The sequence below is a fragment of the Hylaeus volcanicus genome, chromosome 4 (genome assembly GCF_026283585.1).
Source record: "Hylaeus volcanicus isolate JK05 chromosome 4, UHH_iyHylVolc1.0_haploid, whole genome shotgun sequence".
In the NCBI taxonomy this organism is placed as follows: domain Eukaryota; kingdom Metazoa; phylum Arthropoda; class Insecta; order Hymenoptera; family Colletidae; genus Hylaeus; species Hylaeus volcanicus.
In genome coordinates, this window is record NC_071979.1 from 4660446 (window position 1) to 4678049 (window position 17604).

Below are 17604 nucleotides of genomic sequence, written 5' to 3' on the forward strand. Positions count from 1 at the left end.
ATACATATGTATGTATAAAATATAAATATGTATACATATGTATATATATATGTATAAAAAAAAAATATATATATATGTATAGATATGTATACATATGTATATAAATTTTTTTTTCTTAAATGGAAATGCATATTTTTGTTTGCAAAGATTTAATCCTTTGGCATTCTACGTAAACAGCATTGGGGTAAAGTGGTAAAAAAATGATTAGTTTGGGAAATATTTCAAACAACTGTCAAACCACGTACCTTTTTCCATTGACCTACTGACAACGAAGTTATAGTTTGTTAGACTTACTTGACCCAACCTGTACAGCCTAGAAGTGCATGGGTTCAATTGCAATAGCAAAACTTCTCGATAGGTTCCGGCTATAGAGGTTTTGTACGCCGATGAAACATCCATGGAAAGCTACTGTGTTATTCTCGTTTTAAAAACGCGTGCATTATTAACACGTTGACTCTGGTGGGCGATTTTACATTCATTCGGGTTAAAAATAGAAGCCTCGTAATTTTTCACTGCCCGACGTCAGTGAATAGAATTTCGTGGCAAATTTAGACGACAATGTTCGCTGCTTTTTTTCGTGAATTTGAAACGCGAAAAGCGTTGAAATATTCATTCCTGATCCCAAATAACAACAAAATAATGGACCGTGAAATGAAAAAGTGTTCCGCGACTAAAAAAGTTTGGTAAAAGCTGCCCGTAACTAGTACATGAAAAATAAATAAGAACGCAGACTTTACACATACGCGGATACGATGCAGGTGTACGATTACATATAAATTATATACTTGTGCATGACTTATGGGACATCGCTTAGATACAAGGGATCGATATATTTAAATTATAGAGTGTAATACCTCGTTCTAACATTTCCTTGCAAAGTATACCAAATAATTAACGCTAACGATCTACCTTTAGGGCTACTTGTTAATTATCAAATCGATGTTAAAATACGTCATTACGTTATACGTCATACAAGGTATGCAAATTGTTGTCCAGTTACACTTTCAAGGAAAAAATAAATAAAAATTCTAACAGTAAATATATTTTAATTGAACTTTCATATTTCACGATGAGAACTGTAAAACGAGGAAAATTCTTTTTCGGGGACCGAACTACGACCTTGATTGAAAACAATTGAAAAATTAATCATTACTAGTGATAGCAATGATAGTAATAACAGTAATTAATCATTACTGTTGGACTGCAGACTTTTATGGATTTAGAAAGAAGTGTTTCCGCAAAATAATAATCTAGTTTAGATCGGGATCTGAGTACAAGACAATAACGACGATTCAACAATTTATACTACGAAGTTACTTGTAATCACCTATTACTTCCCTCCAATCTTCTAATGTGTGCAATTTCAAAATTATGTGCGAGCGACAATTATCCCCTCCTCTTGACATACTTGAAGGTCTTTGAAACGGTAAAACTAGAATTCTTACTTCTATTCAGTTCGATATATATATTTTATTAAAGCTAAACCAGTATTTAACGTGGAACTACATTAAACAACTCATAAAATAATTATATACAATTCATATATTGCATGGTGAAATATACGACCGACAAAAATCAATCGACACCTGACATACAGGACGCGCGAGAGGATGTTTATACAAACATTCTTCGAACAAACAAACATGTGTGTTAATGTATGGTCTCTTTATTGAACGACTAATCTTGGCCTAGTCCCTGTGAGTGGATTTTTTTATTCAGTCAGTTCTTTCAAAGATTTCGCATAGTACGAACCTTACTTCCTCGCGTGATAATATGTAACAAATAGTATTAATATTCAAATTTCACCGCGTCGAATTATTCGCCTTCCATTTAATTACCGATTTCCAATATTGCGTATAAGAACCGTCTGCAAAAGTTTGTAAATGGTCCGAGTTTAGTGTTAATTAAACGAACCAAATGCAAGCGTTCGAGTACTTTCGCATGGTCGAAATAAAAATGAAAGGATATGTCCAGCAATGCCATCTGGTACGGAGCAGCGCTCGAATGTGCGATCGCGAATCCTTCGATAGTGTTCTCTTCGGCGTCCTTGGTTCCGTATACACGAATGATGTCAGCGTTTGACCAAGCCGCTTTGGGCGTCTACGAGCAAAAATACCCTGGGTGTGTATCGCCTGAAAATATTAGTGGGGCTCGGTGTCGATGTCTACCGTGCCGAGATTTTCAGAGAATCCACGTACAAGAGCAACGCCGATCGACGCTGCTAGACGATCTCCAAAGACGCCAGTTATGATAATGGCCGTTACGTAAGTCAGCGGCTCTCAAACGAGGAATCGCCACGACGTTTCCGTGGAAATTGGTTTTACGATAACATAGGCGGGCGCCTTCCGTCGCAAGAAATCCGCTCTGTGTACGCGCAGAAACTATTTTGGTACGACGGACTTCAGAGAACAATAAATCGGACGCGCGCGTGCGCCTGGACGCTCAATAATGGCGCCCGATGTCTTTCGAAACTTTCAAACCGGATCAATTAAAAGATTTCTTAATGTGATTTTACGCCACGTCATCTCTCGGTGCAAACTGGCACTGATTGCCTCACGGAATTCCCTTTCGATGCCGGATGTTCGATGTTTTAGTTGGAAACAAAAGCACAGTGATTCCCAAAAGCGTTCGTACCCTTAATGGGGGGATGCCACGTTAGGAGGGCACGTCAAGTAGAGGTTGGACTGTTTGAATAATTGAATATATGAATAATGACGTCACGAAGTATTGTTTGATAGCTAAATCTACACAGTTACATTATTAAATAAACAACTTTGTTTTAAAATTTAACTGACTTCAAAAGATGAAAACTAAAACGAATCGAATAACTTTTTTAAATTTTCTAATGACAAAATTGTATCCAATAACTGTAAATCTAATACGGTACTTCGATTACATTATGAATGTAATTATTATAGACACACATTCCTACATTTGTTTTACGCTTTAGTATTGAAGACGTTAAGCATGTAACTGAAGATTCTAGTCGCTTGTTTATCTGGCAATTATGTTGCTCAAGGTAACTGGGGTGTGGCAGCTAAGTGGTTAATGTTTTGTTTGACAGCCTTTGGAAATTAAGACTGCTATTAGACGTCTTAGGATGCTTTTAACCAAACTCTGTTGAATCGATATCAATTACTCCTCGAATCTCCTTTCTTCTACTTTCATAGCGATTTTTAGATGTCTTAATTCTCTTTTAATTTCAAACTTTAAATGATGATCGATAATAAGAGTCATAATTTTCTAGAACTAAATTAATTTCTTTTTTCAATCTCAACATTTTTCTTTCAAAATATTGATAATTAAAAGCAAGAACACTTAATCGTTCGATATCGATATTAAAAAAGTTCTGTAACATATTTGTTTATAGATTCAACTGTGACTATAAAATTGATCGAAATAAAAGAAGTATACAGTGGGACTAAGTGAATAAATACTGAATTTGTATTTACGATTCATCCATATAATATAAATCCTAATCACAGAGTTAATAATAATAACAAATATTGGGATGAAAATATTCTCAGACTCGCAGTCTCAACTATAAAGGAAAGGATTGGAAGACCTCTCCGCGCCTTTTTTTTTTAATCAGAAAATAAACAGAGTCTGAAAACACTCGATAGATCAAACTAACGTATATTTGAAAAATAACCTCCCGAAGAGTGAGAAATCCTGGCAGCGTCGCGCGTAAATCTACTATACAAAGAAAAAGAAGAAAGACCAAGCAAAAGAAATTAAATTTTTATCTTCTATATTTCTCGCTGCGGGAACAGAACATTGAATTTATTGTTGCAGCAGTCTTCGTAGCAAGAAGAATCGATGTCACTTCTTATTTGCCGCTTCGATCGAAACTCGAGAATGTAAAACTTTCTCGGAACACACAATTGTCATATAATTCATGTTTTAAGCTTTACGGAAGATAACCGAGCTAAACCTTATCGCAAAAATCAGGCAAATATCACTCGCAAACATTTTTTCATTTGTCTTAGCGAATCTCTTAAATCCTACGATTGGTCAGTAATCTCGAGTTATAGATATCAACCCAAAATATCTTTGTAATTGCATTGTTATCACTACTGGAAATATAAATAAAATAAAGCTGTATGAATAAGGTTATAAAAAAGGTTATAAGGGAATCAAGAAAAATATATCATTTTCTTTGCAATTTTAATTAATTTTTCTAAGTAGAAAGTGCCTTGTGTGTGTGTTATATTATACCGAAGAGAACAGTGTTGGTTTGGAACGTTTAATAAAATGCTTATTTATGCTACGCTTGTTTATATCATTTGTTTCAGTCTGACCAGGTGTGCACATTATCTGATTGGAAATAAAAATGCTAACACATTCTTGTAGTTTTTTATGGGGATTTTTCTATGATAATTCCTTGAGTTTTCCACTTTTCCATGTACTTGCCGTAATTTTTTTACTTTTTTGAAGTTTTTTATGGGGATATTATCTGACTGGAAATAAAAATGCTAATACATTCTTGTAATTTTTTCTGGGGATTTTTCTATGATAATTCCTTGAGTCTTCCACTTTTCCATGTACTTGCCGTAATTTTTTTTACCTTTTTGAAGTTTTTTATGGGGATATTATCTGACTGGAAATAAAAATAATAATCTTCTTTCAAGAAGTCCACCTCGCGAAAAGGAAACGCAGTATTCGAGCGTGAATGGGAACCTCTAAACCCTGCGTCGTGTTTGGAAAGTCTGAAAGAGGCTGGCGTCGAAAACAAAAGGGGTCAATCCCAATGACAAACGCAAGAAGTAACTGCGCGTTTCCCTAGCCGGTGCGTGAGAAATTTTAACGGTATTTAAATGTGCATTTATAACGACGGAATGGCACGAGTCTATTTATCGAGTTCTTGAAACAAGGAACGGTAAAAAGAAGACCTAGAAGTACAAACAAGTCCTTGGCGTAGAAATCCTTCAGAACTGTTTCATGGTAACGTCGCAATAACACTTATAAGAAGCGAGGGGAAGTCGCAGTATCCAGAACGAAAGTAAGAAGAAATACAATTAGCAGAGTTGAGTTTAAATTTTGAAAATTCAGTATATCGACACTAAACGATTTTTAGAAAGAAATTCCTAAATTATTAAAGAAAATACTTCGCCACATAACTTCTCATTCACTAACTTATTAATTAATGAGAAGAGATTTTATCAGTTCCGTTAAAATTACACGTAGCAGAAACAAAGAGCCGCAGAACAATAAAACGCTGTCTTTCGTCTTGCTGTCTTTTTAATATTATCAATGGAACAATAGGCTTCGTTTACTGCAAAAATAATTCTTGACAAATCCGACCTTTCCTTGTGTAAATCAAATTTATATTCCAAAAATGTAAAAAACCATGTTGTACCCTTCTGCAGTACTCCATAGTTCGCACGAAAGGACCCATCGTACCATATAATACCAAAAAAAACTTGGCAATGTCGCTAATATTTTCGAGAAAATAGTTTGTAACAGTTTACGCGGCTCACCTTGTACATACGGATGAACAAGAGAAACGAATAAGAGAAATATTCATTTTCCGTGACGTCTGTAACGTTCTACTTCGATATTTTCAGAGCAATAAGTATGTCGGTTTCCTGGGGCTGGACGTTTCGAAATGACTCACTTTCTTGAAATCCGCGAGGAGCAAACAATTTCCAAATTAATTAAGGAAGTGATTCCCAGCGATTTAGGTGGAAATTAGACGTAAAACAAGATTAACATAGAAGTCGTAGCTCGTAAATCGTCTTCATGGTGATCGGAAACGATATTTTTTGTGAAGTGGTAATAATTTTGTCTGGATGGATGGAATGGAATTTTGTCTATCGATAAAGTATTTTCAAAATATATTGTTATAATTAGACTGCGGATCTTTATGCAAAATAAAATATTCGCGAACGTCCCTATAAATATTGAACCTAAATAGGAATTTATTTTATTCTTCATGTGTTATAACATGAACTTTCAATCTTTTTTATATTCTTGCATATTGTTTGCATTTTGTAGTTTCTTGCACATTCAAATTTTCTGTAAATGCATAAAGATTCGCAGTCTAGTTATAATATACTGTGACGTAACAATAATTATGTTTATGCCTTATTTTGGTATGGTGATGAGATACTTGTTAATGATCAAATTAAGAGGTCGAATTTTCCAGGAAATCTTTTTATGTGTCTGCAAGGTACTTAGGGGCTGTGTAACATAAATTTGAAAAACCATTAAAATAAGGACCACCCTACTACTCACGAGCAACTCTATGGTATTGTTTCTATCGGCTAGAAACATAAACTACTGTGACCATTGCATATATTTATTGCTTATAGAGGTTGTGCATATCATTCGAACTGTAATAATACGTTAACAGACTTGTAGATAAATAACTAATGCTTCCCTAGGGTGTTCACAGAACGCAAACAGTTATTGCATACTTAAACATACGAGCAAAATTATGAATATTAATCAGCAGTGTTTAACGCTAATAGCAATCATGTTTTTTACGACTTGATTTACATACGTTTGCTAGGGAAATTACTAAATGGGCGACGCCTCCGGCGTCAAAGGTGTTTAAGCAATCCTGAACGTTCGTTACACTCATTGCATTTCTCCCCTATTACACCGATGATAAAATGCTAATGCAGATGGAAAACTAACCTCGTTTGTAAAGAATTTAATAACGTGCGACTGGCCGCGTTTTAGACGTTTATACACAACGAAAGCGTAAAGATTTCAACGAATATTGTTAGGAAGCTCTTAAAATAATTATCAAGTTACTTTTGTCCGTTCATGAAATTCCATGTATGTATTCGAATATTTCAACATTTTTATTTTAGTTTGTAAAAAAATAACTTTTTCAACTAGACGCTTGATAGTTTTTAAAATATACAATGTTGAGAAAATAACTAATGTTTACTTGAAGAAATGTAGCTATTAACGATATACACTCGCCATCAAAAAAACTGGGGACACTTCTTCAAAACGTCATAAATATGGGAGTTTTCAACCGATTTTCGTGAAACTTCGTCAGGAGTAGTTTTGAAGCGTCCTCTGGGTGCGTGCAAAGTTGCATTGGCGAGGCTTGATGCGAAGGGGTTAATTCACCCCCGTAAAGGGGGTCGAGCAGGAAAACGGGAATTCTGAAGGGGCCAAAGGTGACGGAAAGGGTTGAAAAAATTAAAAAAACCTTTCAGGCGACTCTCCTTGACGCTCTCTACAGAATGCACCCCCTGAAATTCTTCTCGGACAAACCCACCCCCCCCAACACCCCCCCCCCCCCCCCTCCCCAAAATCTACAATTTTTGGACGACAGTCCCGATTTTGGGCTCAATGAATTCCCTGGAATCCCCTGATCCAGGAAATGCCAACGCCCACGCCGTGCACCCCATAGGCACCCCTTGGGGGGCGGAATAGCTCGTTACTTTTCAGATAACTATGGTATGGTCGGTAGAACGTTAACCTCCTACTGCGAATTTTTTTTATGTCGTGGGTTCGATCCCGGATTGAACACAATTTCACAGGATATATTTTGTTCACTCTTTCAATTTATTTTAGATATATATTTATTTGATAAAGTTCCAATATAATGTCCGAATTTTAAAATGACAGTATTTTTGAAAGTTGCTCCTTAAAGGAAGCAAATAGGCTTGTATCTTTTCAAGAACTATAATTTTTGGAGAATAAAATGGTTTTCAAACATCTGTAAAATTCTATACAATTTTAAACAAATTGTTTTTACGGTCAAGAGTTATTAAAGACTGTAAATACTCAAATTTGCTCCAATTTTGAGATTCTGGTCCATTTGATGTCCGATTTCACGTAGAATGATCCAATATATCATTATTATTTCCTGCACAAAGGTTTTCTTATTTGAAACATTAACTGTATAATAACGCTTCATCGCGTTGACCATGATTGGGGATGCATTCCAACCCCCTCAAAGAACAACCACACCAACCCAGTGAATCTGTATAAATAAGATTCAGGGGATTTGATGGAGTTCTTTATAATATAATTTATCAGAAAAACAATGCCGTAAACCACAATTTTCTATCACGTTTAGTTTATAAATGATACGTTGTTTATAAACGTGATATTATCAAACTTTGAATAGACACAACTTCTAAACGTCGCAGAAAGAGTGATCGTGCCTAAAGATATTTCAGTCGACGAATCTGTTATAAAATTCGAGCCAGGAATCACATTTTGTAACCTCCAAACCAAAAGACCACCGAAAACGAGAAATTCGCACCATCGTATTTCGTAGAATCTAATACTTCACACAAAAGAAATCTCGAACACAATAATAATAAACAATACGCATGCATCTTAAACAAACCCTCTTCGGAATAAAATGTGCACGTTTTGTAGACAACAACTGAGTGAACGAGGAAACTCAAGTCTAACTCCGAGTGGCAGTAGATACCACACCACGAAGAGTTAAACGTCTCGTATCATTGATCGTGACGACCGATTACCGGCATCACCTTCGATAACGAAATGTCATCGACATATAACTGTTTGATCGTATCGATTGTTCGTTGTTTCGGCGATTCCGGTGGGACACAGACAGTGGTGCCTAAAACGCGCGAGAAGAACGTTTCCCCAATTTCCATCTTCGACTATCCGGACACGCAGAATCGTTCCGCGGTCGGAGCGTTACCAGATTCGTTTTCCTTCTAAGAGAATCGGGTTACCTCGATGTTTTCGCAGTCAGTGCAAAGGTATAGGCGGTCGAAGCGCCCGCGTCGACGAGGGCGACGTCGTTATAACGATCGTCGTTGACGAGCCAGCATATCGAGGCCGTAAACGCGATATTTCACGGCGAAGACAACGTTTTCGCTTCGTCGACGCACACAAAAACGTTCAGAAATGCCTCGATGACGATCGATCCGTCCGTACGAGAGGATGCTGCTTCCTTCGAGACTACGGGAAACAGCACCAGACGAACGAACAATCTCAATCCAGAGAGAGAGTGGCCGTGCAATGTCGTCGATGACAGGAACGGATCGTACAACGAGAGACACTGGCCACTGTTCCGTTCTTCTTCTTCTTCTTCTTCTTTTTTTGTTTTTCACGATTTTCTTGGGTAACTGGTCAGCCGGTGCGCGTTGGGCGGACACCATCTATCGTTTCTACGATCGTGGAACATCGACACCGGCATTCTATGTTTTCTGCCACTGTCAGCACTGCCGTCATCATAACCATTGTCTCCGTGACACTTCTGACCCGCGGATCGGCCGTGTTTTCGTCCACGGATTACTGACCCACGGCGGTAACGAGAGAAAAATTCTTACGCGTCGCGCACCCGTATATATCACGTTCTCACGCACTGCACGAGGGTGCCGTCGCACGACGGCGTGGCTTTACACACCGAACAGTACGACACGAAAATCCGAGTCGTCGAACGGAGGTATTTGCTCGATGATCGCTGAAAGACTTCGAGGCGTCGTCCCCTGACGGCGCCACGCGTCGCGACGCTGGTGGTGCCGTGGATATTTCCTAGAATCAACCACCCAGCTCGACGCTAGCTAATCCACCACCGCTCGGGGGTAAAGAGGGTTGCTACGTTAGCGATTGCCAGGAAGAACCGCCATTTTGGAAACCAAAGCACCCGTTGGGGGTTAATCGCGATGTCCGATATTCGCGGCACGATGTTTCGCACTTATCGCGAACGTTATCGAGATATCCAAGTTCGCTCGTAGAGGGAGTCTAGAACTGCTGTTGTATACTTCGAATGTTCTATAATGTAGGAACTTTAAATGAAATCATTCTTAACACTTTTAGTCCCGAACGACGAGATATCGTTTGCGACACTCGCGGAATCTCCCAAGGATTGTCATTGCGACAGAATTCTACCTCAAAATGAATTTATTTGCTTTTGCTATAAAAAAGTACAAGTAAAGTTTTTACACACACGTTTATTTACTCAAAGTAATCTCCCTCTGCGTCAATACACCGCGTAATTAACATTTCGAAGGACCTTTGCAGCTCCTGTTTTGGTATCCCGTTTAGTACGGCGGTTACAGCGGCCTGAATCTCCGAAATATTGCTATAATGTGTCCCTTTCGTTGCAATTGGCATTGTTACCTCGCCTGATCTGTCTCCCTGCGATTATCTTCTTTTCCCAAAATTGAAAATTCCAATGAAACGGACACATTACAGCAACATTTCGGGGATTCAGGCCGCTGTAACCGCTGTACAAAACGGGGTACCGATACAGGAACTGCAAAGTCCTTCGAAATGTTAATTACGCGGTCAACACGCTGTATTGACGCACAAGGAGATTATGTTGAGTAAATGAACCTGTGTGTAAAAACTTTGTACTTTTTTCTTTTAATAGCAAAAGTTCGGTTGCTTTTTAGACAGACCGTGTAAGACGTTACGAATGGCCCGATTTCGTTGCAATTTTGTTACAGATTTAATTATTTGTTATTTGTATGCGTGAGGACAGTGGTCATGCACAAAATTAATAATACATTGTTCCGTAATACTCTCTCGATATAACGGTGCGAATCATCCCTCCATTGTTTTGCGAGCGACCCCGACGACTAGGTTGACACGCGAATAAATATTAGGGTGAACCAAAAATTCGTGCGTTTTTTACGTTGTTTCAGTTTGTGCAAGTTTTGAAGTCATTAAAATTACTTTATATGCAAGCGTTATGTACCATTTTGTAGCTTTTGAAAAGCTCTTTCGTATTTGATTATTAGCTACATTATTTTATCGATCATTTAATTTTTTTTTCGTTTTAGTAAAATCGTGAACAATTTTGAGATTCGAGCAGCAAAGAAAATATCGTATTCAGTTGTCAATGATTCGATTCAATTTTAATAATTATATATGAAAGAGCTTTTTGAAAGCTACAAAATGATAACACTTGCATATAAAGTAATTTTAATGACTTCAAAAAATTGCGCAAACTGAAACAACGTAAAATACGCACGAACTTTGGTTCACCCTAATAAATATTGATTAGTCGCCAGGTCATCAGAGATGATAAAGTATTCTTTTCCAAATATTTTCGTGAGAATATTACCAATAGATTGGGGATGTTTTCCCAATGAAGATGAGTCCAAATATGATCCCATTCCAATGCTGAAGAGTTCCTTACGAGTTTCCCAAAGAGTCCCAGCGTTTTGAAGAAAAAATTAATTTCACCACTTAAAAGAAAAAACGCATCGATACAATAGTACCTTTTGGCTGATGTGGAAAGTTTTAAAAATATATTCGCGAGGTATCGGTAACGATGGAACTGTCCCGAGCCAGCAGTTTACCGAAAAATGGCCGAAAAGTGCAAATCTTGCTCTGCTCTAAAGTATCCGTATCTTCTAAACGGATTCCCGAAGTTAAAATTAATATATTGGGTTATCCAGAAAGTTCGTACCAATTTTTAAGGAACATTCAAAAACACGTTTGAATTTCGATATATATATATTTATTGAATTATATATGTACCATTTTGTTCCACAATTTTTCCACCTTTTAAGAGATGTCCACATGTTATTTGTTTTCAATCATTCCGATATATTCGGACCTGTACCGCCTACTAAAAATCGGCATGGACCTTCCAGACAACCCAATATTTGGTGTCCTTCCACACTCTACATAACATCCTCCAAATTTAATATCAATTGGCCACCGGTACCTTTCGGAATAATATCCAATTCGATAACAGTTCTTGAAAGAAGCGTCCCACTGTATTTCGCGCCAATACCTTGGCCAATACCTCGCCATTGTATACAGAAACCGTGCTTCGAATGAGAATCATCGATCGAATATTAAAATAGGTGTTCCAGAGTGCATCGACAGGTGTCAGAGACAATCCGAGATCTCCGTACCCGTGTCGGGCATAACAATTTAAAAAGAACGACACTCACCTTGCATAGGACGCGTGGCAGCGCTGCGCGACATTGTTCGCGTAGTCTATTAGGCTGTAGCTCTGAGTTAGGCGCTTTTGGACGGAGTCTGTAGATATGTTTCACGGGGAAGGTGGCGCCTCTCAAAAGTACTTTCCGGGCGCGGCGACGCTGGTTGACGGCTGGCGTCGTAGAAAATGCATCAAACGTACGGCACGATAGCCGCGGTGTAAAAACGAGGGTAAAAAATGGTCTCCTATCGCCGGTCGGCGGGTTTGTCGTTGCGATCGTGGGTACTCTCTTCCTGTCTATGGTATCTACCGATGGGAACCGGAAACGAGTGCTTCTGGACGCGGGCAAGGTCGACGTTCCGTCCTTGGTCGGCTTTCGTGTTCGAAATGGTTGATTCTTGGGGACGCGGTGATAGAAAATCGGCAATCGTTTCGATTTACGGCGAAAAAGACGAGAGAGATTGAGGCACGTGAGGGATGACGATGACGCGTAGGCGGTCGTTTCCGTCGTACGACGATCATCAAGCGACGGATGCCTCGATATTCGACGGGAACGTTGACGCGGGTACGGGTCACAGAACGACGCCCCTGAGTTCAGGTCGGATATTCCGCGGCTAAGTAGTGATGACAGGATATCCGGTGTGGGGGGTACGGGGGGTCCTTTGGGGGTGGCGTCCATGTGGGGTGGATGGTCACCTCCTTTCTTTCCTCTCTCCTGCGACCCACCTCCTCCTCCAGGACCGCCTCGTCAGGGTGCCCCAGCTTTTGGTGTCCGAGAACACCTCTCCTGCGCCTCGCCAACTCTCACCTATCCCCTCCCACGCTGAACTTGGCGAGCACACGCTGCAACAAACACGTCGAATTCGCGGTTAATGCGAGCTAATTTTTATTCACTCGAAAAATCTGTCTAACTATTTCTTATTACTAGACTGCGGATCTTTATGCAAAATAAAATCTTCGCGAACGTGCTTACAAAAATTGAACCTAAACAGAGATTTATTTTATTCTGCAAATATTGGGTTGTCCAGAAAGTTCATGGCAATTTTTAAGAAAAATTCAAAGGCACGTTTGAATTTTACTATATATTTAGTGAATTACGTAAGTACCATTTTGTTCCATAACCTTTTCACCTTTTAAGGGATGTATACGTGTTATTCGTTATCAACCATTCCGATACATTCAGACCTACATATACCACCTACCAAATATCGGCATGGACTTTCTGGACAAACCAATATTATAACATGAACTTTACTTTCAATCTTTTTTATATTCTTGGATATTGTTTGTATTTCGTAGGTTCTTGAACGTTCAAATTTCCTATAAATGCATAAAGATCCGCAGACCTATACCACCTACCAAACATCGGCATGGACTTGCTGGACAAACCAATATTATAACATGAACTTTACTTTCAATCTTTTTTATATTCTTGGATATTGTTTGCATTTCGTAGGTTCTTGAACATTCAAATTTCCTATAAATGCATAAAGATCCGCAGACCTATACCACCTACCAAACATCGGCATGGACTTTCTGGACAAACCAATATTATAACGTGAACTTTACTTTCAATCTTTTTTATATTCTTGGATATTGTTTGCATTTCGTAGGTTCTTGAACATTCAAATTTCCTATAAATGCATAAAGATCCGCAGTCTACTTATTACTATTGTGGGAGTAACGATGAAATTTAATATAAATTATATTTTAAAAACTGTAACGTTCGTTGATAACGCACGCACACTCTGCTCGACCTATTATAAATTCCAATATGTGAAGAAGAGAAGTCTTTACTTAGGTAGATACTATCGGAGTTGGGTAGCTATTATGTTGCAATTTTTAACCGGACGATCGAAGGGTTATTATTTATCTGATGATTAATACTTGGTGTAATAAAATAGAGTCATGGTATTCGCAGAAGCCAAATACTTTAAAACTAAGCCGTTCCTGCGACAACTACGCGATGACTCGAGTTTTCTTCGATATTAAACGTGACATTGAGAATGTTTGAATAAATCGATCTAAAAATGGTGCTCCATTACCGCGCCTTGGTTGCACGCGTTTATCGCGCTGCAGTTTTTCTACAACGTTACACGTTTGTTCAAATGCAGTCATGCATACTTTTTCCGGTATACTAATTATTCAACGAGTGATTATTTTCCGATCGATGAATCGCAGGTAGTTCAATTCGCCTTTTTAAAACGAAGTCTTATTGCATTTACATTTTTATGCAATTGTAATAATCAGATTAAAACAGTCGTTCGATTTAAAAGATAATCGTATATGAACATATAGAGCTCAGTATTTAGTTACACATTGTAATAATTAATTAATTATAAGCAATTTTATTGTAAATACCTTTGAAATACTAAATATAAATACTAAATTCCATAAAAATACTCAATTTCAAAATTAAATTGAAACTCTCAAGTTAAAAATTTCGAAATTATCAATTGTAAAATTGCGTAAAATTCTTAATTGAACAATTTCATATGAAATATATCTATTCGTGTTCCGTTAAATTTTTTGATCGAAAAGCAATTGTTATACGCCTTTATGTAAAATTGATGTGCATATTTTAAGATCAGCAAATATTTGTCCTCTCGTAGAACACTTTTAATGAAGTTTAGAACGCACTGAATAATTGGTCGAATCGACCGTGACGAATCGTTATCGAACGAAAAACGTATAAGATTTTCAGCATCTACCTGAGTGGTTGAATGTATGGATTATGAAATCTAACATTTAGGAGAAAGCACGAAGGACAACGAAGCATAACCTATACCCGGTTAATCCATAAGAACAAACAAGCTTAGCTGGTCAATCGAAGCAAAGTCGCACTGTCCGCGATTTAATTATGTATGCAGGTATCCTTGATTCAAGCAATAAAGTTTTTAAAGTCCTGACGTGTTCATACCCGTTGTATGTAAACTTGTTTCCGGCTTGCAGTTGTTGTTATAGAATTGTGGCGACGTGTATCTATAAAACGTGGGTTTATCTTCCATTCGTAAAAAAAAAACAACTGTACACGCTTCTTCGAGAAATGATACATTTAATTAAACAAAAACTACGATGTTGCATTCTTTTAGTATTACGATCAGCTTTCTCTACTTTAATATTTATTAATATAATTGCAACACAAGTATCGATATCACTTAAATATTAATAATCACGTTAAAACAGTGTTTCGATTTAAAGATAATCTTATACGAACATATAAAGCTCAATATTTTGTTATTCATTGTACACACAAAATATACTTTAGCATATTTTAATATAAGTATAAATATCAATATCAGGGTGGTCGCAAAGAAATGATTCAGTCAATGAAGTCAATTTAATTTCCAAACGCACAGATATTTGCCACGAGCATTAAGAAAATATTTATATTTTCTTTATACGTTCTTATATCCATAACATTTCTTTGGGAGGAATTTTTTGGGAGGAAAAATTTAACTATAAAATACAACAGTATATTTCGTTTTCTCGAATAATATTGACGAATCATTTTTGTATCTGTCAGATTCAATCACGTTAATTATCGTTGGAAGCGCATAATCGTTTGCCGCGTTAAACAATTATGCAAATGGATGACGGGTTAGTTGGTAATTGGAGCGAATACGCGACGGGAATATTCATTTATTGCGATGTGTACATTGGAATTCTCATTTACAAACTTTCAGCCGGCTACGTTATGATTCTCTTCGTTTAACAGGAGAAACTTAATATTTGTGGACAAACACGAGGTCAACCTTATCACTCCTTTCTCACAGGGATTATAAACATAATTTAAAGAGGATTAAGTTTGATAATCCTCAAAAGGACCGTGATATAGTCGGTTGAAACGTTGTACGTAGGAAATCCAATGTATATATTAATATGGATATGGATATTCTCATGGCACATGCATATGCTTCCAACCAGCTTCGCATAACGTTTCCTCTAATTATTATTAGGGAAACACTCGATGTTATCACCAAATTGAAATATAATGAAATGTGGGATCAAATGAACATTCAATCGATACTTTTAATCTTTATTTTATTTATTTATGAAAGCTTGAAAGAACGATCTTTGTTTAACTATAAACGAGAAATATAGACAAGAAAATACTGGTGAAAATTAACAAGAAGAAAATAACCGAAAGGACTCTACAATACATTTATGATTGTGATTTTTGTCACAACCCAAAAAATATAAAATAAAAATATGTAAATATTTTGTGATGATTTTTTAAAAAATTACACAGTTTCCAATTGTATAAGAATAAAATTGATTAGGTTCCACTATATATATACATATGAAAAAATATAGTTTTAGAATTTGTTTAAAAACATACAAAAATATAAAATTATAAATTGCACAAAAAGTTGTAAAATTGTATTTATTATAGTTACAAAAATGATACACCCTATTTTTATAAAAACTGCATTTTTTCCAATAACATAAATACAAGAGAATATCGAAGAGAATATTAGATATTTTACATTAAAATCTCGGAACACCAAAATTTCGCTAAGCGACCCCATTCGGGGTTGCAACCCATAGTTTAAGAAGTCCTGGTTTAATATACAGTGTAACATACGTTTCCATTAACTAAATATTATTTCACCAAAATATCTCACTAAAATAATTAAAAGGAAACGTTTGTGCAATACATCTGCTTCGAATAAAAGATGTGCAAGGTCGATAGAAAATATTAGAATGTTGGCTTCAATCAAACTTTGAAATCGAGCAGAGTAAATATAAAGCCATCCGCGCCATGCGAAAATATATAAACGGCGAAACTACCCCAAGGATTTAGCATTCTAATCTCGAGCTTTATCAAGCTTCTATTAAATTTCTTTTATTTTCTTTTCGAGTCTCTGACGTACGCTCGCTACCGAAAGCCTGATAAAAATCCGTTTCGCAAGTTTGTTTTAGAAATTACCCGAGCCGACCGGACGGGTTGGACGGCTTGAATACTGGTTTCAGGCGGGTTCGACGTTACAACAGCTTTACATTGTCACGGCGACTGAGGACAGAACGTCGCTGTATCGCACCTGTCGCGATTAACAAAAGAGGAATCGTGCCGCTAACGACGCTGACCGCCGACCTACATGGAGAGTTCGCCATTGACGCGTATTTTTCATTCTCGCTGTATATTCGTGACCCCAATAAACGGTACACAGCTGGAACACACGACCCTACAGGGTCGCAACCCTACCGACGTTTCCGTAAGCGGCGTTAATTGATCGTTAACTGCAGCTCTTATCGGACCAATTTCGGAATTCTAAGGAAATATCAGCACGAACATTGCTGGAAAACGTTAACCCTTTGCACTCGAGAGGTGATCCTCAGTCAACACAAGGTTTCACCCAGCAAATCTACTAGCAATAATGTTTCTTTAAGTTCGGTTTCTTTGGAACTCGAGGTGTCAATAAAATGACAACGGTTCGAAGTCAATCTAAGCTTAATCATTCGTGACAATAGAGTGCTAAGAAAGCATCTTGAGTTGTTGGTAGATACCAGAAGAAAAGGCTCCGAGTCGAAAGGATTAATGAACTTTCTTTGTATTTTTAGAAGGTGAACATCCACCCTTAAGGGTCAACGTCACTCTAGGAAAAAGAGTTTAACTTTGACAATTTTGTAACATGTTCATCGCTACGTCACTTCTGAAAATCATGTGTTAAATAAAAGCAAGTCTGGATAGGATTCGTGAATTTTGATCGGGTTGTAAACCTGAATACTAACTCGAAAGGTTAAGT

At 37.3% G+C, this 17604-nt stretch overlaps 1 protein-coding gene across 2 annotated transcripts in view; it reads right to left on the minus strand.

Moving 5' to 3' along the window:
- LOC128874882 (phospholipid-transporting ATPase ID) overlaps positions 1-17604 on the minus strand; it is a 63376-nt gene that overhangs the window by 31508 nt on the left and 14264 nt on the right. Inside the window, exons 4-6 of one of the 2 annotated variants that reach the window (XM_054120011.1) lie at positions 11865-12697; positions 11024-11147; positions 8682-9486 (exon numbers count right to left, since the gene is read on the minus strand). Coding sequence is in view for 1 of the 2 variants with exons in the window: in XM_054120013.1 (XP_053975988.1) it covers positions 11865-11898 (34 nt within the window). In the remaining variant the exon portion in view is untranslated. The remainder of the gene's footprint in view (positions 1-8681; positions 9487-11023; positions 11148-11864; positions 12698-17604) is intronic. The other variant, XM_054120013.1, reaches the window with a different exon arrangement.